This window comes from Pelophylax lessonae, assembly GCF_965119305.1.
Source record: "Pelophylax lessonae genome assembly, chromosome: 7".
NCBI lineage: Eukaryota > Metazoa > Chordata > Amphibia > Anura > Ranidae > Pelophylax > Pelophylax lessonae.
The window spans coordinates 73,729,440-73,756,542 of record NC_138774.1 but is presented as its reverse complement, the minus strand read 5'-3'; the positions used below and the strand labels follow the sequence as shown (position 1 = coordinate 73,756,542).

The window sequence follows — 27,103 nt, the reverse complement described above, 5'->3', positions numbered from 1 at the left end:
TTCAGCCCAGGGGGCAAGTACAAACCAGAGGCCCATGGTGCAGCGACTCGCCCCCCCCCCCCCCCCCACTCTCCCTCTTCCCGTCCTCCTCCTGACCCCCATTCCAAGCTGAAGACCTGCTCAAGATATTCTCCACTTACTGCCTGAATCCGGGTTCCCGACCTGGCCAGCAGGGGGCGGTTGGGGGGGGGGGGGGGAGATGGCCGGGACAGAAGAGTCTCCAGTGGGGCCTGGAACCGGCCTCTGCTCAGGCACAGTTTACACCATCCATGCTGGTGTCTTCAACCCGCACTCAGTAGGTCAGTGGTAAAGACTTTTTACTTCTCTTTACCAGGAATCCTTTAGGCATGTCTTTAGACAAGCAGTGCAGCCTTTTTAAGGGGCATCAGAGTGGCCCAGGGGGAAATTGCCCCCCTGCCCCAGTCCTCCACTGGCCGCAGCCAGTGAGAGGAGGTGGAGAGAGAGCCAGTCAGCAAGGCTGCATATACCAGGAATCAGAGAGGGGGGAGCCTATTTAAATTTTTTTTTTTCTTTTAGCACTGTGGCAAAATGGATGCAATTGTCAGCGGGAGAGGTAGCGGGGGAGGGGAAGCCGACAATTGCATCCAACCACGGAGATCGGTGCTGGTGGGGACGGGGGGGAATTGGCTGGTGTTGGGGATTACAGATGTGCTGGGGAGGGGATGTCAGTGGCAGGGGGGGGGCATTTTAGTGGCCAGGACAGCAGGTTGGGTGGAGGGACAGAGAGCAGTAGGAGACAGGCAGGCAGCGGGAGTGGGGGCAGGGTTAGTGAACAATTTGATTATACGTTTATGGTCACTGAAGTGACCATGAGCTTATAGCAGAAGGAGAAATGAGGTTCGTAAGGCGTACAGACCTGGCCAGCTGCAAGCACTGCTGTAGGCCTTTAGGCCGTACGGAACTGGCAGTGAAAGGCTTAACTAGCACAGCACAACCACCAGAAAATGTACTCCTCAAATAAAGTTAATGAATACATTCAATGTATCTGATTTTGATCCAGGTGTACAGCGTGGTCCGCATGTAAGACTCACCAATGCCGTCCCCGCGGTACTGCTCAGAGGTCGGGGTCGATATGGCGTATCCATTATTCCTACAGAAGAAGATCACTGGACACTCCAATGTGGCCGAAAAGTTAAATGCAGCATGGGCGTCTCCTTCACTTGCGGCACCTTCACCAAAGTAGCAAATGACGACACGATCTACATTTTCACGTTTTATGGCATATGCTGCACCCACAGCTATAAGGAAATCATAAGAATTTAATATATACTGTACATGGGAAACCTAGCATTATGTGCTGTACAGAATGATGGCAACAACAAAAATATAAGGGGGGGGGGGGGGGGAGACAGGTCCTAAACAAAACTCAAAAAAATGCTAGATATACATCTGACATACATTTCTGTGCACATTTACTAGCCAATGGATTAGAAACTCTGTTCAACCAAACTTGCTATTTTGACAATTCTGCTACACTGCACAGGCAGTCAAGACACATATAGATATATATATATATATATATATATTTTCCTGGATCGGCATTGCAGCTTCCTTTGCCGCTGGCCCACTTCCAGCCTGTTCACTGAACAACGAAAGAGCATCAATATACTGTCCAGTAAGTAAGGAGATGAAACAGTAAATTTAAAGCAGCAATATTAAACCCTAAACCAAACATTTATTATTTTGCAGCTTACCAATTCTTAGATATGGCTGCAGAAATGGATGCCTTTATTTTTAAGGCTTTCTTTCCGTTATTTTCACCTGGTGATCCAGCCAGTAAGTGTTTTTCAAAAGAACAAGCTCTCTTGCAGATGTAGCAGATAGAGGAAAGAGAAAATCCATTTACCACTGGCAGGAGTGTTTAAAATGGTCGACTTTTATTTATATATGTAAAACCTTTATCCCAAAAGGGAAAAAAACAAACAAAAAAAAAACAGTTTGCTGGAACTGATTGATGAAGTGTTAGCTGGAGTTCAGCTTCAGTTTATTAGTGTATCATAATCTGCTAGTATACCTAACATTTCCCTCCCCCAAAGATTACCAGTGCTGCTGTCCAAAAGTGCCTATGCACGCCTTCATTCAGAATGGGGGCACTGGAATAAGGTGGGTTACTGGTCAGATCACCAAGTGAAAACGGGGGGGGGGGGGGGGGGGGGGGGGGCTAAAAAAGAACACTAATGCAGCCACCACATCTAATGACTGGTAAGCTGCAATATATTATATTTGGTTTTAGATTATTACTGTAATGTTGAAAACATTAGGAAATAAATGAAGTTTCTTCCTGGGTGATATGAATTCCTTCATCCTCTAGGAGCTGGCTGCATATGCTCACCACATGAGGCCCGGGCATTGTCGTGCACCAGGAGGAACCCAGGACCCACTGCACCAGTGTAGGATCTGACAATGGGTCCAAGGATTTTATCCAGATATATAATGGCAGTCAGGGTGCCATTGTCTTCTAGAAAAAGCAAAACCTCCTGCGCTCAAGTGCTGTCTGATGGAGTAGAAAGAGGTGCACTGCAAACTCAGATGTAGAGAAAGCTGTTTGGTCTTGCTGCCCCCTTCAGGATCAAGGGTATCCAGAACCACTGGTAGAAAAGACAAAAAAGAAAACGAGGGGCGCACCGACCTAGTGCATTACCATAAAACCATTTATTAAAATATTAAAAAGTGTGTACAAAGTACTCACAAAACTAGTGTGATACAACACACATCGAAAAATAGCATATTCAGTCTCCAAGGTAGCCAGGTCCCAATTGTGACGAATGGGCATGCAGATGGTCGCATGAGGCTGCTGTGGCTAGGCTGACGCGTTTCAGGGGCGAGCCCCCTTCCTCAGGCTCTGAGGAAGGGGGCTCGCCCCTGAAACGCGTCAGCCTAGCCACAGCAGCCCCATGCGACCATCTGCATGCCCATTCGTCACAATTGGGACCTGGCTACCTTGGAGACTGAATATGCTATTTTCGATGTGTGTTGTATCACACTAGTTTTGTGAGTACTTTGTACACACTTTTTAATATTTTAATAAATGGTTTTATGGTAATGCACTAGGTCAGTGCGCCCCTCTTTTTCTTTCTTTTTCTTTTTTGTCTTTTCTGCCATTGTCTTCTAGCCTGTAGAGGTCTGGATATCCCTCCATGGATATGCCTCCCCAGACCATCACTGACCCACCACCAAACTGGTCATGCTGAACAATGTTACAGGCAGCATAACGTTCTCCACGGCTTCTGCAGACCCTTTCACGTCTGTCACATGTGCTCAGGGTGAACCTGCTCATCTGTAAAAAAGCACAGGGCACCAGTGGCAGACCTGCCAATTCTGGTGTTCAATGGCAAATGCCAATTGAGCTCCACAGTGCCGGGAAGTGAGCACAGGGCCCACTAGAGGACGTTGGGCCCTCAGGCCACCCTCATGAAGTCTGTTTCTGATTGTTTGGTCAGAGACATTCAAACCAGTCTGCTGGAGGTCATTTTATAGGGCTCCGGCAGTGCTCATCCTGTTCCTTCTTGCACATAGGAGCAAATACCTGTCCTGCTGATGGGTTAAGGACCTTCTATGGCCCTGTCCAGCTCTTCTAGGGTAACTGCATGTCTCCTGGAATCTCCTCCATGCCCTTGAGACTTCGCTGGGAGACACAACAAACCTTCCGGCAATGGCATGTATTGATGTGCCATCCTGGAGAAGTTAGACTGCCTGTGCAAACTCTATAGGGTCCAGGTATCGCCTCATGCTGCCAGTAGTGACACTGACCCTAGCCAAATGCAAAACTAGTGAAAAACAGTCAGAAAAGAGGAGTAGGTAAAAAAATGTCAGTGGCCATCACCTGTAAATCCATTCCTGTTTTGGAGTTCATCTCATTGTTGCCCATCACGTGCACCTGTTGTTAATTTCATTAACACCAAAGCATCTGAAACTGATTAACAACCCCCTCTGCTACTTAACTGACCAGATCAATTATCTCACGAATTTAATTGACATGATGCTATTCTCCAATTAAAAAATGTTTCTTTAATTTTTTGGAGCAGTGTATAATATATGGTTAGCCGAAGCAGAACAGCATAGCTCCACTCAGCCTTGCCCCACCCTCATCTTGTCCTGCCCAGCAACATTTAGCCACCCTTTGTTTACACCCAGCAGTCAGCCACTTCATATCTGGAAATTCCGCTAATAGAAGGAAACAGATATGCCCACAAGCCATCCCACCTATATAAACCAGCGGTCATGTAATGCAAATGTTTTTTAACCTCTTCCCACCACCGCCTCCCCGGCCATTTAAAAGCTTCTGATGCCAGGAGGCGGGCATTTGGGTTGTGTGACCCCTGTGATTGGCAGTCACAGTGGTCACGACTGGAAAGCTCTGGATCATGAGCATGCATCGGGAGCTTTCCAATCCCTGACGAAAAACTGTGCTGGGAGCGCGGACTCTCAGCACAGAAATGTTTACATTTAGGCCGCATATGTGTATACGGCCGGCGGGAAGAGGTTAAAGAAAAAAGGTGGAAACAAACATCTTTTAAACATTTTACACATAATGAGGTCCTTATAAGGTTTAACTAATTGCAGGAAGGTAATTTAAAGCAAGGCTTTCCGTCTACTTTAATTTACCTTGTGGTATCTGTGTTGCTAATGGAGAAGAGATGGTAACGAAATTCCGATCTTTACAGCCATAATGTACAGGCATTTGCCGCCCTTTGCCAGGGTCTAAGGCATTACCATAGCACTGTGCCATGAAGAGATCCAGAGGATACCCTCTGTACATCAGGACTCCTAGAAAGAAAAATACAGGAAAACTGGTTACAAAAAGAATACATATTATATGTTTTAATTGAATTGTATATTTAAAAAAGGTAGCTCACCTGCCTCTCGATACTGTCCAAATACCAAGTCTGTGTCATTAAGAGCTGCTGCGCTGCCCACATGTGTGCCCTCCTCGCCATAATTGGTCATGTAGAATGAAATTCTTCCCTGGAACAAAATACATTTTTATTTCACTGGTACATGTATTTCTATAACAGGGTAACACAGATGGAACGGGGCAGACAGACATGGAGCCTGTACCTGCCACTGCAGGGTGACAGATAGAAGCCTGTATGATTAAGCCCCAAAAAGGGCGAAACGTGTCTGAGGAGTACTCCACAGGTGGAGAACAGGAGCGGAAGCCATCTTTTACCCAGTCTATTCACACTCATGCAACAGGGAGTCGGTGTCTGTGTGCAGACGGCCACCATTTTGTTATAGACAGAAAGGAGCGGACAGCTATGAGATATAGAGTGTGAATCTCAATGCAGTGTGACACAGAAAGAGGACAGTTATCAGACATGGAGTCTCTCCCTTCCAGCACAGGGTCACAGGGTGACACAAACAGAACAGTACTGTGAGACATGGGGGGGGGAGATTTACTAAAACTGGATCACTCAGAATTTTGTGCAGCTTTTTTTTTTTCTGACCTGCAAAGTAAAGGGATAATGTGCTAGTATGCATTGCATACTAGCACACTATGTAAAACTTATCTGCAAACGAAGCCCTCGTTGTCACTACTGGAGGCCGCATCCATCTGCACCCATCTTCCATCCAGGGTCTGCGGACTCCGGCTGGCTGTGTGACTGGCCGAAACCGCGTGATGTCACTCCCGCGCGCAGGAGCTGCTGGTCGAGGCACAGGGCTCTGAAGAAACGGCACAGGTGGCCTTACCTGTAGGTACCTACAATGGAAGTTTACTTCCACTTTAAGCTTTGACAATAAAACCTGGAAGTTGATTGGTTTCTATACAGAGCTGCACCAGATTTTGCACTCTACGGTTTTAGTAAATCAACCCCATTGGAGTCTGTCTCTCCCACTTCAGGATGACAGACAAAAGCGAGCTATGAAACATGGATTCTGTCCCTCTTACAGCAAAGTGACACAGAAAGAAAGTAGCCATGAGGCAGATATAACACATGGAGTTTACTCCTCCCCGTGCAGATTGAGACAGACGGGGGAGCTTTGAAAAATGCAGCCTACACTTCCCATTGCAGGGTGACGCAGAACAAACATTAATGCCTCGTACACACGCAACGATTATCTTTTGTCCAGTAGTGTTGTGTTGGCTGAAATGTGCTCTAGACTGCACACAAATTTTCTCTGCCAACAAAAACCAACTTCAGAAGTGATGTCATGTGCTGGTTTACTTTCTGTGTGTTTTTTCTTCTCTGAGCATGCCCAGTCTTGCTCATCAGATTTTTGTCTGCCGAAATCTGTACTGACTGACGGAAAATCGGCCATTCTGTTGACGGCCAACAAAAATTTTATAGCCTGCACACCAGATTTTTTTCGGCCGAAAAGTCGGAGTCGGTTGTCGGAAGCATCATACTAACAAGCCGACAATCGGCCGATCGAACGTTGGCCGAAAATTCACAGCCAACAATCGTTGCGTGTGTACGAGGCATAAGCTTGTTCCATCTATTGTATGGTCTTCCCCACCCAATGCAAGCTAAAGAATTACGTACCTGTCTTTGAGACTCATACAGGATCCTATCCATAGTGTTAAGTAGGGTCATAGTGTGGTAGAACTTAAGTACTTGCTCCTTAGGGATCTGGAAGAAGGAATAAGAACAAACATTGTAACTGGTTACTGCTTAAAGTGTACTGCTTAAAGTGCTTCTAAAGCCTTGAGGTTTTTCCATTAAAGCATTCTCTGCATTAAGGTAAAAACCCTTCTGTGTCCAGCACCCCCTGCCCGCCCCCTCACCATTATGCTTACCCGAACCCGACCCAGCGCTGTGCACGAGACCAGTGATTCTCTCCTCTCTCTCTTTACAGGGTAGACTGATAGCAGAGGGAGCCATTGGCTCCTACTGGTGTCAATCAAATCCTATGACAGAGGAGGCACAGGGCAAAACTCCATTGTCTGTGTCTACGAATTCAGGCAGTGGGGCTTGGGAGTAAGCCTGCAGGGGGGGGTCCCCCGCCCCCCAAGCAAGGCCCTTTCTAGGAGGGCACTCGGAAAGCAGGAGGAGCAAGGAGCGCCGGCGGGGGACCCCAGAGGAGGAAGATCAGGGCTGCACTGTGCAAAACCATTACACAGAGCGCGGAAGTAGAACATGTTTGTAATCTTTTCAGCTATCTCTGTGTAATAGACCAGAGTCTTGCTAAAAAGAACAGCCATCGGCTAGCCATACATGGTTCAAATTTAGTCTAATTCCTGCTAAAACGACTGAGCAGGGTGCTGCCTGTGTGAGTACAATAGCTAGCAATTCAGATTCCTCCATCCTATTTAATGCAAATAAAGAAATCTATTGATTATTTTCTCCTTCAGCATGGGGGCTGAACAAGAAAAATCTCAGTGTATGACTATCTGTAAAGACAGAAGAGAGCGCTGATTGGAAGCCGATCGGCAGACCTTTTTCGGTCATGCCCCTTTGTCAGAAGCTGGCTGAACAGTCGGCTCCTGTCAGACCCGCTGCAGTGAACACGACCTGAAAGTCAGCCGGTTTCTATTGAACTGGACGATGCCACCCATCATTCAGCCCCTGTGTACTAGGCTTAAAGCGATTGTAAAGTCTTGTTTTTTGTTTTTAAATAACAAACATGTTATACTTACCTGCTCTGTGAAGTGGTTTTGAACAGGCAGCTCAGATCCTCCTCTTCGGCTCTCCTGGCCCCCCCTTCCTTTGAGTGCCCCCACAGAAAGCAGCTTGCTATGGGGGCACCTGACCCAAGCTGCAGCTCTGTGTGTCCATTCAGACACAGAGCTGCCTTTCGGCCCTGCCCCCTCTCTCTCCTGACTGGCTAACTGACTTTGATAGACAGCTGCAGGAGCCAATGGTGCCGCTGCTGTGTCTCAGACAATCAGGAGGGAGAGTCCCAGGCGGCCAATGGACATCGCTGGATAGAGATGGGGCTCAGGTACGTATCAGGGGTTGCTGGGGAGGCTGCTGCACACAGAAGGATTTTTATCCTAATGCATTAAGATAAAAAAAACCTTCTGCTTTTACAACTTCTTAAAGTCTCATGTGTAAAATTGTACATGTAACAAAGACGTTTACCTTTAGACATGAAGAGAAATCATTTTGTGATCAGTAAAGTAAAGGGGATCTTGGATACAGGCCTTGTACCTTGGTTCACTACCAAGTGAGTCACATACATGGAACAAACATGTAACCAGTGAAGTCTAACAAATGTTTAAAACAGAATTTTTGCCAATGCTTGTTTGGCCATCCTTCTCTTGTGGGGGTCACAGGAGTACACTAAGCTGGCCATACATGGATCCATTTTTCTACAGCCAGTGGGCTGATTGAAAAAAACTGAACAGATTCTCCCATCCACACAGTGCATAGAGGAATCCTCCCTGCTGTGTTATTTTATTCTGTAAGTGGGACTCCTCTGCTATCAGAATGCAGCAATTTGGCTGCAGCGCTGATCGAAGAAAAATTTTCTAACAAGCACACACATGATCCGAGAAAAGTCGATCATTCGATTCTGCCAGAAACAGCCATAGATGGATTGAAATTCAGCCGGACCATGCTGAATCGGACATATTTTGATCCATCTATAGTCCGCTTTACTTTTGCTCTTTGACCAAGAGTTAGTTGATTGCGAGCTATTGATGAGGCAGAGCCGCTCCAGGCTCTGGTAGGATCCTGACAATATTGTCAGCATCCACCCAGTTGCCTGACTAAGAGCTAGCTCCAGATCTTAAGTGTGTTGCTGAGAGCCAGAGCCAGCTTCACCCAACTCCTTTCAGCAGAGAAGCAGAGAGCAAATAACTGAATCTCTACCAAGAACTGAGCAATCAACTGTCATGAGTTTTTGGCCTTAGAGCTGATGTGGGAGAACTACAGTATTACATATATGCTGCAGCATGGAGGGGAGTGTGTAGGTTAATTTTTTTTTTTTTATAAGCCCATACTGCTCCTTTAACTCTGCTTCTGCATACTTAGTCCATGTCCAAACATGTAAAAAGGACCAATACAAATGCCTGCTTTGATATAAGTGTACAGAGCTGTTATGTGGAGATGGCAAGTCCTCCTAAGTAACAAAAAGCAATCTCATCCAAGCATACACACGTACATTGGGGTCTTCACTGGCGTTGAGAATCTGCCCTTGTCGGTCCATCACCCGATACACCGGAATCCCAGAGATGACATTGGGCTGGATAAACTCCAGAGAGTCCACAAACACAGCTGAGGCTCCTGGGAACTGCGACTTTTCCTCCAGAGATGTGAATTCACTGAGGGGGCGAGAAGCCTGGGAGGAAAAAGTAAAATAAAGATATAGAGATCAAATTGCTAACAGGAACAATAAGATGGCTTATTTAACCAGAACAGAGGCATTAAAGTTTATCTATAGCAAAAAAAACCTTCTTATTTTCTAATTTGTAATAGACCGGGTGATGGTTAAAACCCATGTCAGTGTTTGCTGTGTCCTGAAGGGGACATTTCGCTTCACTTCCTGCCCTAGAGAAAAAACAGGAAGTGAGAGGAAATCGCTACAAAGTGAAGGGAATTCCCCTCTTGGACAGGTGCCACCGGAGCAGGTGTCCCCATTGGCAGGGCTCCCTTCCCCTCTTGGACAGATGTCACCAGAGCAGGTGTCCCCATTGGCAGGGCTCCCTTCCCCTCTTGGACAGATGTCACCAGAGCAGGTGTCCCTATTGGCAGGGCTCCCTTTCCCTCTTGGACAGATGTCACCAAAGCAGGTGTCCCCATTGGCAGGGCTCCCTTCCCCTCTTGGACAGATGTCACCAGAGCAGGTGTCCCTATTGGCAGGGCTCCCTTTCCCTCTTGGACAGATGTCACCAGAACAGGTGTCCCCATTGGCAGGATTCACTTCCCCTCTTGGACAGGTGCCACCAGAGCAGGTGTCCCCATTGGCAGGGCTCCCTTCCCCTCTTGGACAGATGTCACCAGAGAAGGTGTCCCCATTGGCAGGGCTCCCTTCCCCTCTTGGACAGATGTCACCAGAGCAGGTGTCCCCATTGGCAGGGCTCCCTTCCCCTCTTGGACAGATGTCACCAGAGCAGGCATCCCCATTGGCAGGGCTCCCTTCCCCTCTTGCACAGATATCACCAGAGCAGGTGTCCCCATTGGCAGGGCTCCCTTCCCCTCTTGGACAGATGTCACCAGAGCAGGTGTCCCCATTGGCAGGGCTCCCTTCCCCTCTTGGACAGATGTCACCAGAGCAGGCATCCCCATTGGCAGGGCTCCCTTCCCCTCTTGCACAGATATCACCAGAGCAGGAGTCCCCATTGGCAGGGCTCCCTTCCCCTCTTGGACAGATGTCACCAGAGCAGGTGTCCCCATTGGCAGGGCTCCCTTCCCCTCTTGGACAGATGTCACCAGAGCAGGTCCCCCCATTGGCAGGGCTCCCTTCCCCTCTTGGACATATGTCACCAGAGCAGGTGTCCCAATTGGCAGGGCTCCCTTCCCCTCTTGGACATATGTCACCAGAGCAGGTGTCCCAATTGGCAGGGCTCCCTTCCCCTCTTGGACAGATGTCACCAGAGCAGGTCTCCCCATTGGCAGGACTCCCTTCCCCTCTTGGACAGATGTCACCAGAGAAGGTCCCCCCATTGGCAGGGCTCCCTTCCCCTCTTGGACATATGTCACCAGAGCAGGTGTCCCAATTGGCAGGGCTCCCTTCCCCTCTTGGACAGATGTCACCAGAGCAGGTCTCCCCATTGACAGGACTCCCTTCCCCTCTTGGACAGATGTCACCAGAGAAGGTCTCCCCATTGGCAGGGCTCCCTTCCCCTCTTGGACATATGTCACCAGAGCAGGTGTCCCAATTGGCAGGGCTCCCTTCCCCTCTTGGACAGATGTCACCAGAGCAGGTATCCCCATTGGCAGTTGCTCCCTTCCCCTCTTGCTCCTGTAAGAACTTGTGAATTTCCCATCATTTTCTTCCCTGATGACAAGGATCACGGGGACACCGGGGTGGTTCACGGAAGCTGTCCCAGCTGGGAGAATATAGTGATTATTGCTGGCAATAATCGCATCTGAAAATCCAACATGCTGGTTGTACCAAAGTATTAACTTAAAGAGGAAGTAAACTCTTCCTGTTTTTTTTCCCCTGCAAAGTAAATGCATAATGTGCTAGTATGCATCGCATACTAGCACATTATGTGACACTTAACTGCAAACGAAGCCTGCATTGTCCCTGCGCCTGTGCTGGTGGCGGCATCCATCTTCTCCTGTCCTCCTTCCGGGCTCCGGCTGTATTACTGGCCGAAGCCGTGTGACATTACTCCTGAGCATGCGCGCGGGAGCCGCCGGTCACGGCACAGGGCTCTGAAGAAATGGCACAGGCGGCCGTTTCTTCAGAGCGCATAATGACGTTGTCGGCTGCATGCAATGTAAACATCTCCTAAACGGTGCAAGTTTAGGAGATATTTACAGCACCTATAGGTAATGGCCAGAATACACGATTAGAATATCGCCCGATCATTCGACCACCGACTTATGAAAAAGTGTTCGTTGGTCGAAAACGTTGCCAACATACATGGGCCGAATATCGCCCGACCGTTGACCATCGAAACAGTGTTCAGCGTGATGATGTTCTACAGATTTCAAATGAACGACCTTAACACCAACGTATAGAATATCGTTCATTCGCAAACCAGACAACAGAATTTTTCATTTCTTTTAAACTGTATTTTTCGTTCACAATATCGATATCGGTCATTGACGGCTGGGCATTAACGAGTAGAATATCGGCCGACCGTTCGCTGAACGGAAATTTTCGGCCGACTTTCTTATTGTGTATTACGGCCATAAGCCTTATTAACGGCGCACCTATAGGTAAAAGATCTCAAAGTGGGTTTACAACCTCTAAGTACATTCGGCCTGCCCATAGATGGTTTGATTCTCAGCTGGTCTCTGCTAAACTCAGTATTCATATCTCATAGGGAATGGGCAGCTGGGGAAACTGCAATTCCCATTTCAGAATGTAAATAGCCAACATAAAACAAAATGACTTCTCATGAATATCACTAGAACTGTTTTTTCGAACCCAATGCATGTGTTGTGTATGTAGCCGAGTCGTCTCCAACGATCCATCCCACAACACGCAGCATTGTTCTGTTATCTAGGAGGCAAAACCAGTCACACCGGCCTTTCGCTACGCCCCTTGGGAGTCAGCCAATCAGTGCTCACGTTGCAGACGAGCCTCCTCTGGCAGTAACTGACCTTCCTGTTATCAGGACGCTGACAGCTGTACACAATACACAGTGTCACCCTTTACATTCACTTCCCATAGGAGTTCATGGATTATTATGATTATTATTCAGGATTTCTATAGCGCCCGCAGTTTATGCAGCGCTTTACAATGTTAGAGGGAGACAATACAGTTACAATACAATAAGATACAAGAGGATTAAGAGGGCCCTGCTCAGAAGAGCTTACAATCTAATGTATGGAGCCTATACAGGAATAAAAAGATGTACAAATCCTGCACACGCCTGCACCCGTCACTGTGTGATTTTATTTTATGTCTGCCAGGCTATATTGTCTTCCTGTACATCTTCTGCTTTATTGGCTACACTACATCATCACTCATCAGAGCTCTTTATATTGTTTCCACAAATGGTGCTTAAAGCGGAGTTCCACCCAAAAGTGGAACTTCCGCTCTTTTGCTTCCTCCCCCCCCCCCCCCCTCCGGTGCCACATTTGGCTCCTTTCAGGGGGGGGGTACCTGTTTTTGACAGGAACCCTTCCCCACTTCCGGGACACGGCACTGCGGCCGTCCGTCCCAGAAGTTCGGCCCCCTCCTCCTTCCCCGCCGCCAAGAAATGCGCAGCGCTTCGTGCATGTGCAGTAAGGGACCCATCCGTGAAGCCGCTGGGTTCCCTTAACGGCAATGGCAGTGGCAGCACCCGACAGCCGATGGAAACAGCCGACATCGCTGGATTCCAGGACAGGTAAGTGTCCTAATATTAAAAGTCAGCAGCTACAGAATGTGTAGCTGCTGGCTTAATTTTTGGAGGGGAAGGCGGAACTCTGCTTTAAAGTGACACTAAACACCATCATTATTCTCCAAAAATATTCCAATCACATACACTACTTAATGGCCCTGTAATCTACTTCTCATTAATGTCCCTTACTGTGTTTTCTGCCTCCTTGTAACACCCCATGTGAGCTCCTGAACCTCTCCCTTTCCCCCTCATTTTTCTTTTTTTAGAACAAGTAGTGCACATCATTTGCGGTCCTGTACACTGCTCTCTACGCACTAAACATCCCATAACCCAGCTCAGGAGTGAGCAAGAGTGGCTGACTATATTCATACATACAGTGGGAACATGGAGAATGACCCTAGCCGTCCTCTAACAGAAAGTCTCATCACACCCTTTCCACCCCCTCCTCCATACAAGCTGTACTTCAATAAAAAGTGTTCTATGAATGGAGGTGGACCCATCATCCATCCACTTGTCCTCCATCCATACAGAATTTTTCACTGATGGAAGCTATAGTACAACCTATATGAATGGAGGAGGAGGGGGTGGAAAGGACAGGCATAGCGGTACTCTTAATTAGTCCGTGTGATGGGTCCAGCAGCTATAATAACACCCCCCCCCCCCCAGCACCAGAAAATTACTGCTGTTGGGAGTATTGGGGGGCGGGGTCAGAGGATGGAAGAGAGCAGCACCAACACAAAGGACGATTCTCATTGAATGTAAGCATCATCCTTTGCTCTGAACAAAAAACAAACAAAATCCTTTTACTTATTACTGTATCTTGGTGTAGGACTGTCTCCGAGCCTATTCACACTAATGGCTTTTCCACTGCAAGTACCGGCTCGGCTCTACTCGGCCCTGCTTGGCCCGGTTTGCTTTTCCACTGCAGGTACCGCATGGTACGGTGTTGGAACGGTTCGGTACGGTACGGTATGGTTTGCTTTTCCACTAAAGTTAAGTGGGTGGGATAACAACGGGGTGGGTGGGATTCTCTGACCAATCAGTGGCTAGTAGTGGCTGCATGCAAAGGATTGTGGGATATGGTACCGGTATGGTACCTCTTGGAACCACAATCGAGGTGGTACTGTTTTTGAGAGCCGTACCGTTCAGTTCCATGCAGTGGAAAAGCGCCGCCGTACCATACCGAACCGTTCCTACACCATACCATGCGGTACCAGCAGTGGAAAAGCACAAAAGCGAGCCGAACCGTTCGGTTCCATGCAGTGGAAAAGCGCCTTTAGGCCCCTTTCACACTAGCGGATCGTTCAAATCCGCCTGTCAGTTTTTCAGGTGGATCTGAACGGATGCCCCATGCATTCCTATGGGGCATTGGATGTCAGCAGAGACATGTTCGCTGACATCCGATCCGGTCCGTCAAATCTGGACAGATGCAAACCCTATTTTCCATCCGTCCAGCGGATTGGATTGGATGAGAACGGACAGACGGGCCATTCCCATCCGATTCCCCCATAGAGAACAGCGGGGACCTGACAGCTCTGTTTCCGCACACAGAGCAGAGACGGAGCTGTCATCCGCCTGCTCAGCAGGGGATCGGCGGAGATAAACGGAGTCCGCCGACGGACTCTACAGTGTAAAAAGGGGCCTAAAGCAATCCACTGCAGAGTATTATAGCCTTGCAGTAAGGCAGCCCATGCAATACAATTGGATGAAAAAAAAGAACATTTATTATTTATGGACGGCTTTTCAAATTGCAGCCAACCACAAGCCTTGGTATGTGTGTTGTGTGCGCTGCACTTAAAGCTGGATACACACTATACAATTCCCTTTAGATTTTTTTCCTTTAGATTTACCAAAATGATATAATCTGAGGTCAAACCTAAGAACTTTCAATTTGTATGCAATCAGACAGGCCCTTGCACTACATAGTTGAAGGTAAATCTAAAGGAAAAAAATCCAAAGGGAATTGTATAGTGTGTATCCAGCTTTAGTGTACAACAGGGATATGCAAACTGTGGCCCTCCAACTGTTGTAAAACTACAGGTCCCATCATGCCTCTGTCTCTGAGTGTCATGCTTGTGGCTGTCAGAGTCTTGCTATGCCTCCTGGGACTTGTGGTTCTGCAACATCTGGAGGGCCACAGTTTGCATATCCCTGGTGTACAAGGTGTTCATTACCGCCTGCTGAATGGGAAGGGGGGAATACTTTTGCCACAAAGCATCAAGGCATCTTAGGGGGAACAGTTGGGGTGGTCCAATGCAGATCAACCATGGGGGTTTATTTACTAAAACTGGAAAGTGCAAAATCTGGTGCAACTCTGCATAATAACCAATCAGCTTCCAGGATTATTTGTCAAAGCTTAATTGAGCAAGCTGAAGTTAGAAGCTGATTGGCTACCATGCAGAGCTGCACCACATTTTTCACTCTCCAGTTTTAGTAAATAAACCCCCAACTGCAAGTATAAACCAGCTCTCAGCCCTTGTTCACATTGGAGTGACTTGTCATGCGATTTGACAGGTCAGATCGCATGACAAGTCGAACCCGATTGTCGGCAATGGCGCTGTTCAAATCAGTGCGGCGCCGACTTTGCGATGCGGCATCGATTTGAAAAAGTAGTTTCTGCTCTACTTTTGGCTATTTCAGATGTGACTTGCATGAAGCCACACAGATGTCTTCAAAGCTGCACTGATTTCAAAGCCACATTCAATGTGAACGAGGGCTTACACTGGTCCACTTGGGGACTGCTGTGAAAACAGAGAATCGCTATAGTAGTCTACCACTATGATGGCTGCTGTCCTCCAGGTGCCGTGACTAGCGGTTGCCCCACTGCACACTGATCACAGGGGGTTACTGCTGCTATTCACAGAACACCTTGCATCTTTCTCAATGAATAAACAGCATTCTCTGATTGGATGAGGTGGAGACATCACTACCCCACCTGGTCCAATCAAAGAACCCTTTATATTCGCTCAGAATAGGGATGAGCTCATACATATTTGAAGTCCAAACCCTGCTTGAACTATCCTGCCAAAAAGCTGTCAAAGTTGTCATCCAATCATAGGCAGCAGAGACATCCCCCACCCCGCAGACGCACGTTTACACACCTCTTGTATATGTGCCGCTGCGGAGAATGCCTCCACCGCCTATGATTGGATGTCTACTTTGACAGTTTCTTAGTAGGATAGCACAGGTGGGGTTTGGACTTGTGTTCTGAGCTCATCCCTATTCTCAATGAACATAAGGGGGTTCTCTAATTGGAGCAGGTGGGGTGGTGATGTCACGATCTCCACCTCATCCAATCAGAGAATGTCTTGCATTTATTGAGAGAGATACAAGGTGCTCTGTGAATGGAGGTTGTACTGAGGGGAAGTGGATGTTGCAGTAGTCAGCTGTCTTCCAGGTCCTGTGCCAAGCGGCTGTCCTTCTGCCTAGTGACCCCAGGAGGTAGCTGGTTGGCGTGGGGGCCCAGAAGACAGCGTTGGCGCTGCTACAGTGTATCCTGCTGCAGTGACCCCAGGGGGTGGCTGGCTTGAAGGAGTGGAGGCCCAGGAAACAGCGTTGGCACTACTACAGTGATTCCTGCTGCATAGTGACCCCAGGGGGTGGCTGGCTTGACGTTGGGGCCCAAAAGACAGCGTCAGTGCTACTACAGTGATTCCTGCTGCATAGTGACCCCAGGGGATGGCTGGCTTGGGGGCCCAGAAGACAGCGTTGGCACTGCTACGGTGTATCCTGCTGCATTGTGACCCCAGGGGGTGGCTGGTTTTACGTGGGGGCCCAAAAGGCAGCGTTGGTGCTACTACAGTGATTCTTGCTGCATAGTGACCCCAGGTGGTGGCTGGCTTGGCATGGGGGCCCAGAAGACAGCGTCAGTGCTACTACAGTGATTCCTGCTGCATAGTGACCCCAGGGGATGGCTGGCTTGGGGGCCCAGAAGACAGCGTTGGCACTGCTACGGTGTATCCTGCTGCATTGTGACCCCAGGGGGTGGCTGGTTTTACGTGGGGGCCCAAAAGGCAGCGTTGGTGCTACTACAGTGATTCTTGCTGCATAGTGACCCCAGGTGGTGGCTGGCTTGGCATGGGGGCCCAGAAGACAGCATTGGTGCTACTACAGTGATTCCTGCTGCATAGTGACCCCATGGGGGTGGCTGGCTTGGCATGGGGGCCCAGAAGACAGAGTTGGTGCTACTTCAGGGATTCCTGCTGCATAGTGACCCCAGGGGGTGGCTGGCTTGGAGGCCCAGAAGACAGCATTGGTGCTACTACAGTGATTCCTGCTGCATAGTGACCCCATGGGGTTGTCTGGCTTGGCGTGGGGGCCCAGAAGACAGCGTTGGCACTGCTACGGTGTATCCTGCTGCATTGTGACCCCAGGGGGTGGCTGGTTTTACGTGGGGGCCCAAAAGGCAGCGTTGGTGCTACTACAGTGATTCTTGCTGCATAGTGATCCCAGGTGGTGGCTGGCTTGGCATGGGGGCCCAGAAGACAGCATTGGTGCTACTACAGTGATTCCTGCTGCATAGTGACCCCATGGGGTTGTCTGGCTTGGCATGGGGGCCCAGAAGACAGTGTTGGTGCTACTACAGTGCTGCTGCATAGCGACCCCAGGGGGAGGTCGCTCGCTCAGCACAGGACACAGAAGACAGCGGCTATCTCTGTAGTTGCACCAACTACTGCAATGATTGACAGCTTCCCCTCAGATATATGGAATTGATGTACCGTGCCAAGCTGGCCCAATGTCCCCATACAATGCACTCCATGGAGGGAGCAGTACAGGAGCCTGGATGGTCACCCCTACATACAGACCCCCTCCAATGTCTTCATTCTATACACCCCTACCCCACATACAGGCCATGGCCAGACCTTCTCACCTGCCTGCCCACCATCCCCCTCCATCCAGCCGGAGCCCGTATCCTCAGCAGTGCCCTCAGCGCCGCCATCTTTCCTCAGACTGCCCCGGACCCGCCCGCTCTCATTTAGGACCCCGACTCCACATAGACATTTTTGCTCCGAGCTCAGCACAGAGAGACTCCCCGCACACATCTAGGTGCTCCAGGGAGGGTTTATTTCACTATTCCTCCGGTCAGGCAGAAGACGGGCAGCCCGGGGCGGGATGAGGACCCCGGAAGTGCCTTACACGTGTAGTCAGGAGAAGGATGGAGGCGGCAGAATCGAGTCTGCGGGAGATTGGTTGTGAGCAGAGCCTGCTGAGCCGGCCGGATGGCTCCGCTAACTTCATGCAGGGTAATGGCTTGTGAGAGGAGTGTGCATGGTGTCCCCACTGACCGGGTCACAGCAGGGAGGACCAAAACACCCATATTGTGGACCCCAGTCTCTCGTAGATGCCTAGGCTTTTTACATAGATCTGTATAATCACACCCTATTCACATTAAAGCCCCATTTACTCTTCAGATTAAAGCAGATAAATATTTTTGGTGCTTTAAAAACACAAAAAAAATAAAAATCAAGGTTTTAAGGTTTTTTTCTTTAGAAAGCAGCCCCAGCCTGAGTAGAAAGGCCTTTCCCCTGTCAGCATGCTGCAGAGAAGTAGCTTTGCTTTCTGTGTGGAAGCAGTGGTCTCTCTGAAGAAATCTGACATACCCACTGCAGAGTTAGAGCTGAACTATTCTTCTCTTTGAAGCGGAGCTCCACCCAAAAGGGGAAATTCCACTTTATGGACTCATCCACCACTCCTCTTGAAGGATTGGCACTTTTGAGGAGAGGCTTGGGAAGCGGGTACCCCATTTTGACAGGTACCCGCTCCCATTTCCTTTTCTCCCCCCCCCCCCCCCCTGCAGTCTTCTCGGACATGTGACAGGTCCCAGAAGACTACATCCACCATTCACGATGCACAGCACTGCTCGTCCATGCACAGTGAGCACCCGACTGTGAAGATGCAAGCTGTCACAAACGGTTACCCATAGTGAAGATGCTGGCGCCAAGAAAAGACATCGGGTGAAAGCGACTGGGATGAGTACATCGATGGATCTGGGATAGGCAAGTGGCTGTTTTTTTAAAAGCCAACAGCTACAGTTTTTGTAGATGCGGACTTTTATTTTTTCACAGGAGACTGGAACTCCTCTTTAACCACTTAAGCCCCTGAAGATTTTACCCCCTTCCTGACCAGGGCCTATTTTGCGATTCGGCACTGCGTGACTTTAACGGACAATTGCGCGGTCGGGCGATGCTGTACCTAAACGAATTTGACATCCTTTTTTTTCCCACAAACAGAGCTTTCTTTTGGTGGTATTTGATCACCTGTGCGATTTTTTTTTTTTTTTTTTTTTTTTTTTTTTTTTTTTTTGATCATGCGCTATAAACAAAAAAAGAGCGACAATTTTGCAAAAATAACAATATTTTTCACATTTTTTTATATGAAATTCCCCCCCCCCCCAAAAAAATGTAAAAATCAAAATTTTTTTAACATTTTCGGCCAATTTGTTTTATGCTACCTATGTTTGGTAAAAAAAAATCGCAAATAGTGTATTTTGATTGGTGTGCGCAAAAGTTATCGCGTTTACTAACAAAGGGAGAGATTTTTGTAATTTTTGTTGTTTTTTTTTTTAACGCGTAATGGCGGCGGACAGATCGGACCCTTGACTGACATTTTTGACACTTTTGGGGTTACCAGTGACATTACTACAGTAATCCGTGCTATACAAATGCACTGTTACTGTAAAATTACACTGGCAGTGAAGGGGTTAACTTTTTTTTGAGAGGGAGGGGCTATGTGTGTCCCTAGGGGCATGATTCTAACTGTGATTGGCTGTGGCTTGAGGTGTATGAACAGTGATCATCGGTCCTACATAGTAGAACCGTATGATCATCATTCATACACAGGGGAGAATGACAGGAGGCTTGTTTACATTAGCCGCCTGCCTTTCTCCCTCTGCACCGACGATCGCCGAGTGACCGGCGAACCTCGGGGGTTGGGGGGGTCCGTGACCGCGCGGGAGCGTGCGCTCACTCCCTAGACCCTCACAGGCTAGCGACGTAGTACTATGTCGCTCTGCCTGTGAGGGGCTGACCGCCGCAGTAAATAGTCGTGCGGCGGTCGGCAAGCGGTTAAACACTTCCACTGATGAGACAGCACCGGTGGGCAATGATGAGGTGGCACTGTGGGGACTGCGCTGATAATCAGTGCTGATGTCCTTTTCACACAAGTCAGTTATTGGCTCTCCTCTTCTCACGCTAACAGCATGAGGAAAAGAATGGTGATAATCGGCTTGTGTTTTCATGGTGATCAGCTGTGATTGTACACAGCTGATCATGTGGTAAAGAGATGCTGATTGACTCTTTACCCTGATCTGTGATTAGCTGTGTCCCGAAGACACAGTGATCACGGTGAGCACGATCACGGGAGGATGTCATATGATGCCCCCCAAAACTGTCAGGCCGCACTGTAGGCATTATTCGGCTATAGTGTGGTTGACAAGTGGTTAATCCAGCACTGTGGTATCCTGTAGCTCCCTCATTGGCTGCTTACACTTCTGCCTGGTCTTATTCTGGGTACCGGTATCTTTGGCTGTTTTCGTTGGCCAGGCCTGGGTGACGTCATTCCCAGTATTGCCGAAAATTTATAGAGAGCTGCTTGTGGGCAGCTCATCATAGAGTGCAAGTAAAAGGAAGCGTTAATGTGATCTTAAAGGTGTTTTTTTTTTTTTTATATAACATATACTTACATCCTCTGTACAATTGGTTTTGAACAGAGTAGCCCAGATCCTCCTCTTCTCTGGTCCCCCACCACTGCTCCTAGCTCCTCCCCCCTTTGACCAGTGCCCACAATAGCAAGCCACTTGCCATGAGGGTACTGGTGCATGCTCTCGCCTGAGCCCTTTTTTATGTGTCCATAAAATGCTCAGAGCTGCGGCTTGGCCCTACTTTCTTCTCATTGGCTCGCTGGCTGTGATTTACAGCAGTGGCAGCCAATGGCTCCCGTTGCTGTCTAAGGAAATGAGGAGAGTGAGTCTTGGGACAGCCGAGGCTGCCATGCACATCGCTGGATTGGATGAGTATTATAGGGGGCTGTGGGTGGAGCAGCACACAGAAGGTTTTTTTATGGAATGCATGAAGGTAAAAAAGCTTCTGCAGAGGAGGGGGCAGTCACCCCCTCTCTCCGGGAACCCTCTCTCCTGCTGAAGACCCCAAACACATGTGCCCTTGGCATTTATACAGTCACCCAGCATGCACCGAGGCACTTTACTCTTCCAATCACCAGGGCTGTTACAATGCCGGTGCCCTCATTTGTCAGGTTTCCTCCCACTGTCCAATATGCCTCCCTATTGGATCAGTGGGAAACATTCAGACAAGCTTAGCTGCTCCTGAGCACCATGAGCAGGCCCTACCAATGGACCCTGCTCCCTCATAGACAGAGAGCACTATAAATTTACCTGACAATTCTTCCAGAAAGACACAAAAACTATACTCTTCTAGCATCTTCCTAGGAGAGAGCTACAAGTTAAAGTTTGCATGTTAAATGTCCCATAAAAAATGTAATGTACTTCTTTTTTAATGGTTAATGCAGCTGGGAAGCTGTTCTCCTGTACCCTGCTAGACAATGATCAAGTAGGTGTGAAGGATTTGGGGGGCTTTACCATAATTTCCTTAAAGTCGGCTATAGATGGATCAAATCTCAGCTGGTTTAGCAGGGACTGGCCACAATTCGATTCATCCATGGTCAGGCTGGTTGTACCCAAGTCAATTCATCGATACATGCGGTTACTGCCGGCGGCTAGAGCAGCTAGCAGTAATCATTATGTTCTGCTTGATGGGAAGGCTCCCTGCTGGCAGAACACAATAACTCTGGGAGTGATTTCCCCATCATCACACTCTGAACCAAGCCATTTTCTTTCCTTTCAATGTAATTGTCTATGGCTTGCCTAAGCCCTTGCAGATAGTGCATAGTTCTGTCATTCTAATGGGCTGTGGGTGAAGCTAAGATGTGGCTGTTCACTGATGTGGCAATCTGTGATACCAACATCTAAGCAGCAGTTAAAGTATTTTTTATTTTTTTTCATTTTGGATAGAGTAAGGGAGAATTATAATCCCTGTCAGATTTTTTTTTTCACCATCTAAGTCCCATTTCGAAGATTTACCTTCACTTCCTGTTCTACAGAGAAACAGGAAGTGAAAGAAATCCCTGGAAACTAAGGGAATTCTTTGGGGAACCCCAGGTCACCAGAACCTAGTGCCCCAGTTGGAAGATTTCCCCTCTATTACTTTTCTGGGGACAACCGAAAATTTTGAATTTACTTTTACTTTCAATGATAATGGTAAACAGAACAAATAGAGAGGGTGAATCTCCCTAGCGGGGGCCCAGACAGCAAAAGATTTTGACAGCCATCTTAATTCCTCTCCACTTTATCCAAAACGTAAAAAAAAAGTTTTGCCGTTATACTTTAAGGTGCCATGACAAAGCTGCGATGATTTTAATGCATAAAATGAGCATGGTCACCCTATTAAAGCAGGACTAAACTGTATCTGAGCACCGCACACTGAAAACGCCAATCAATTTGTCAAAAGCAAACATCCATCCATGTCTCGATTTTTTTCATTTTGTAGAGAAATCATTTTTTAACCACTTAAGCCCCGGAAGATTTTACCTCCTTCCTGACCAGGGCCTATTTTGCGATTCGGCACTGCGTGACTTTAACGGACAATTGCGCGTTCGTGTGACGCTGTACCTAAACTAATTTGACGTCTTTTTTTTTTCCCCACAAACAGAGATTTTTTTTTGGTGGTATTTGATCACCTGTGCGATTTTTTTTTTTTTTTTTTTTTTTTTTTTATCATGCGCAATAAACAAAAAAAGAGCGTCAATTTTGCAAAAATAACAATATTTTTTTATATGAAATTCCCCCCCAAAAAAATGTAAAAATCTAAATTTTTTTAACATTTTAGGCCAATTTGTTTTCTGCTACATATATTTGGTAAAAAAAATCGCAAAAAGCGCATTTTGATTGGTTTGCGCAAAAGTTATTGCGTTTACTAACTAAGGTAAAGATTTTTGTAATTTTTTTTTTTTTTTAACGAGTAATGGTGGCGATCTGCGTTTTTTTTTTTTTTTTTTTTTTTTTTGCGGGACAGCAAAATTGCGGCGGACAGATTGGACCCTTGACTGACATTTTTGACACTTTTGGGGGTACCAGTGACATTACTACAGTAATCAGTGCTATACATATGCACTGTTACTGTAAAAATGACACTGGCAGTGAAGGAGTTAACTTTATTGGAGAGGGAGGGGTTAAGTGTGTCCCTAGGGGCGTGCTTTTTACTGTGATTGGCTGTGGCTACTAGTGCAAGAACAGAGATCAACAGTCTTACATAGTAGAACTGTGTGATCTCCATTCTTACACAGGAGAGAATGACAGGCAGCTTCGTTTACATTAGCCGCCTGCCTTTCTTCCGGTTTACTGGACGATCGCGAGTGCCCGGCGGACATTGGATCCGCCGGGCACACGTGCGCGGGGGGGGGGGGTCCGTGACAGCGCCTCCGGTGGTGCGCGCTCGCTCCCCAGAGCCTCACAGGCTAGCGACGTAACCCTACGTCGATTTGCCTGTGAGGGGCTGACTGCCAACGTAAATAGTCGTGCGACGGTCGGCAAGCGGTTAAAACACCACCCTAGCATTTCTAATTGCAGCCATCTTGAATAAGGGCAGATGAATAATGTAGCATTTATTTCCTGAGATTCATCTGCCCTTAGCTCAGGCATGCAGACAGAAGGGTGTGTGTAGCTGAGAAAGCTCCTCCTCCAGATAAAAGAAAAAAAAAATGCCCATGAAGACTCCTGGGATGTATGACATCATTTTGGCCAAGGCCATAAACCAGGACGCAATACTAAGGCTCTAGCAATACTAACTCTGGCAACTGAAATTTAATGTGGATAAGTGCAAGATAATGCACCTGGGGCGTAAAAACCCAAGGGCAGAATATAGAATATTTGACACAGTCCTGACCTCACTATCTGAGGAAAGGGATTTAGGAGTAATTATTTCAGAAGACTTAAAGGTGGGAAGACAATGTAATAGAGCAGCACGAAATGCCAGCAGAATGCTTGGATGTATAGGGAGAGGTATAAGCAGTAGAAAGAGAGAAGTGCTTATGCCGCTGTACAGAACACTGGTGAGACCTCACTTGGAGTATTGTGCGCAGTACTGGAGGCCATATCTCCAGAAGGATATAGATACTCTAGAGAGAGTTCAGAGAAGAGCTACTAAACTAGTACATGGATTGCAGGAAAAAACTTACCAGGAAAGGTTAAAGGACCTTAACATGTATAGCTTGGAAGAAAGAAGAGACAGAGGGGATATGATTGAAACTTTTAAATACCTAAAGGGAATCAACTCGGTAAAGGAGGAGAGCATATTTAAAAGAAGAAAAACTACCACAAGAGGACACAGTTTTAAATTAGAGGGGCAAAGGTTTAAAAGTAATATGAGGAAGTATTACTTTACTGAGAGAGTAGTGGATGCATGGAATAACCTTCCTGCAGAAGTGGTAGCTGCAAATACAGTGAAGGAGTTTAAGCATGCATGGGATAGGCATAAGGCTATCCTTCATATAAGATAGGGCCAGGGACTATTCATAGGATTCAGATATATTGGGCAGACTAGATGGGCCAAATGGTTCTTATCTGCCGGCACATTCTATGTTTCTATGTTCTATGTTTCTATGTTAAGGCTAGCAGCATAAGGAATAAAGATTTTTGATAGAAAGTTAAGTTAATTCTGCTGGCGGGATCAACAGGTATTTGCAAAATGTAAGTGTACTTACAAAACAGACCAGCCTTACTGTTATGGGCAGCTGTGAGCATAGCTCTATTCTAGAAAGCTTGTGGAGCATAGACAAATGAATGTGTGTGTCTGCTTCAGGAGATCAACGAATCAGCTTTTTACCATCTCTTCCAGTTTCTGAAAATGAGTCGTATATGTTTGTAGGTTGGTCCTATTTATAAATCTAAAAAGTAAAATATTATAAATTACAGGAAGATTTTTTGTTTAGCATGTAAGCTTTTGTTAAAGTGGATCTACACTGCATCTGAGCACCACAAACCAAAAACACTATTTAGTTCATTTTTAATATTCATAGCAAACTCCCCCATCCATCCGTGTCTCCATGCTTTATTTTGTTGAGAAATCACTGTGAAAAACACCCCCTAGCATTTCTGGTCGTGGCCATCTTGAGTAAGGGCTAATTATTCATGTAGCATTTACTTCCTGAAATCCATCTGCCCTTAGCTCAAGCATGCATGTAGGAGAGTGTGCTTAGCTTAGAAAACCTTTCCTCTCCTCCCCCTGAAGACTCCTGGGATGTATGACATCCTTTTCTTAGGCAAGAAACTAGGAAGTAACTGAAATGTAAAAAAAAAACCGGAAGTGTAAGACAAGTAAATATTATATACTTTCCTATCTATTCAGTAATGTTAGCAGCATGAGGATTAGAAATAATCAATGTTTCTCTATCATTCATTGACAGACGCAGATCCATATTCTTCTTAACCATTGGGTTATGCTGCCCTCTACAGGAGTAGGACACTAGGTAGGAAATAACTTCACCACCCTATGGGGCAGTCCCTGAAGGCATAACCCCACACACTCTGCAATAGGTAGGATTCAGTTTGTTTCTGCCTAGTTTAGGAGTAGGACCTAGTTCCCGGCTGGGACTTCAGTCTTAGCTTGTTTTTTTATTTTAAAGGGAACCTTTGTTTAAAATTTAAACTTTTTAGCTAGTTATGTTCCTGAGAGAACGGCAATCAACAGCTGGACTGGGTTTCGGACTGGATATATTAAGGTCTCCCAGTCTGGCCAGTGAGCGTGAGCAGGTTATAGCCCCACGCTAGGCCTCACCACGACAGCCCCAATGGACGGAGGGATGGCCCCGCGAAGTTCCACTTTAAAATCATTGCTGTTCTGTATTGTTGGCACTGGGCAATGTGGATACGGCTGGTGAGGGTACAGAGTAGGGATCGACCGATTATTGGCAAAGCAGATAGATCGAGGACAGATCTGCACTTTCCCCGATATATCGGAATTGGCCACCAAGGTGACCGATATTACCAATATTTCGGGAAAGTGCTGTACCTGAGTGTTGCCTGCAGCTAGAGGCATCACCCCTGTACCGGCGTCCATAGCAGACGGTCGGCTGTCTTGTAATGACAATTGATGCGGCTGAGAAGCCGCTCGGCTGTCATTACAAGGAGTGGGAGGGGACGTGTTTCCCCCCTCCTGCCGCCTTCCACGGCTCGCACGGGTCTCCCGTCCCACCTGGAGACCCGGGCAACCAGCCTGTAGGCCGCCGAAGACCCGATCATAGCCACATTCGGCTCTGATTGGGTCTCCATGCAAAAACCCGGAAGTGATGTCATGACATCACTTCCGGGTACTCGGCGCCAGATTTAAAAAATGACAGCATTCAAAACAGACAAACTTGGCGTTTTTAATGCTTTTAAGTGCAGAGAGTACCTGTCGAATAAAAAAAAAAAAAAAAATGTACGCAAATATCGGTGCAAAATATTGGTATCGGCAACGAAAAACCGATATCGGTCGATCATCAATACAGAGATCATACACAATATAATGTCATATTCATTCATTTATTTATTTTGCAGGAGATACCTCAGTCCTGGCTGGAGTCTATGGACCAGCAGAAATTAAAATCAGCAGAGAGTTGCACGATAAATCCACCATCGAGGTGATTGTTAGACCCAAGGTGGGTTTACCTGGTAAGTCCTCATTTTTTTCCTGAACATATCCATTTGTTTTTTTTTTGCCTGTATCTTTATCTTCATTTTTGTCTGGCCTCCTCCCACTTGACATCTCTTCATTGAAAACTGAAATGAGATAGAAAATTGTCGCTCAAAAATCAGCTGCTTTCAATCAGATGTAGCCGCTGACTGTTTGGGTAATTTGAAGGCCAGCAGGACCAGCTGTCAAAATACAATAGCAGAAGATTCGTCCATCCACACTGTATAATGTGGAAGAAGGAATCTGTTTTTTGTTCGTTCAACCAGTTTGTGGCCAGCTTTTTACATTTGCTAGTCACAGGGGTACAGTACGGTGTTTTCATGGTCTTGCTTGAGCAGACATTACACGGTGCAAATTTTGTGGTTGCAGGAAAGAAACTCCCACGATTCCCCCCCATCAACACAGACAGTGCTAACAGGGGAATCCCTCCTGCTGAGCCATTGTCTTCTCC

General features: G+C 47.3%; 2 protein-coding genes across 2 annotated transcripts in view; one reads left to right on the top strand and one right to left on the bottom strand.

Annotated features, from left to right (window-relative positions):
- Positions 1 to 17,906, bottom strand: part of BCKDHA (branched chain keto acid dehydrogenase E1 subunit alpha) — a 32,160-nt gene extending 14,254 nt beyond the window's left edge. The window contains exons 1-6 of the mRNA XM_082263761.1: positions 17,781 to 17,906; positions 9,070 to 9,246; positions 6,507 to 6,593; positions 4,878 to 4,986; positions 4,627 to 4,788; positions 1,053 to 1,259 (exon numbers count right to left, since the gene is read on the bottom strand). Of these exons, the coding sequence (XP_082119887.1) occupies positions 1,053 to 1,259; positions 4,627 to 4,788; positions 4,878 to 4,986; positions 6,507 to 6,593; positions 9,070 to 9,246; positions 17,781 to 17,849 (811 nt within the window). The 5' untranslated portion in view covers positions 17,850 to 17,906. The remainder of the gene's footprint in view (positions 1 to 1,052; positions 1,260 to 4,626; positions 4,789 to 4,877; positions 4,987 to 6,506; positions 6,594 to 9,069; positions 9,247 to 17,780) is intronic.
- Positions 17,907 to 18,015: 109 nt separating this feature from the next.
- The window catches only part of EXOSC5 (exosome component 5), a 41,602-nt gene continuing 32,514 nt past the window's right edge, over positions 18,016 to 27,103 (top strand). The window contains exons 1-2 of the mRNA XM_082263762.1: positions 18,016 to 18,153; positions 26,517 to 26,630. Coding sequence (XP_082119888.1) covers positions 18,066 to 18,153; positions 26,517 to 26,630 — 202 coding nt within the window. The 5' untranslated portion in view covers positions 18,016 to 18,065. The remainder of the gene's footprint in view (positions 18,154 to 26,516; positions 26,631 to 27,103) is intronic.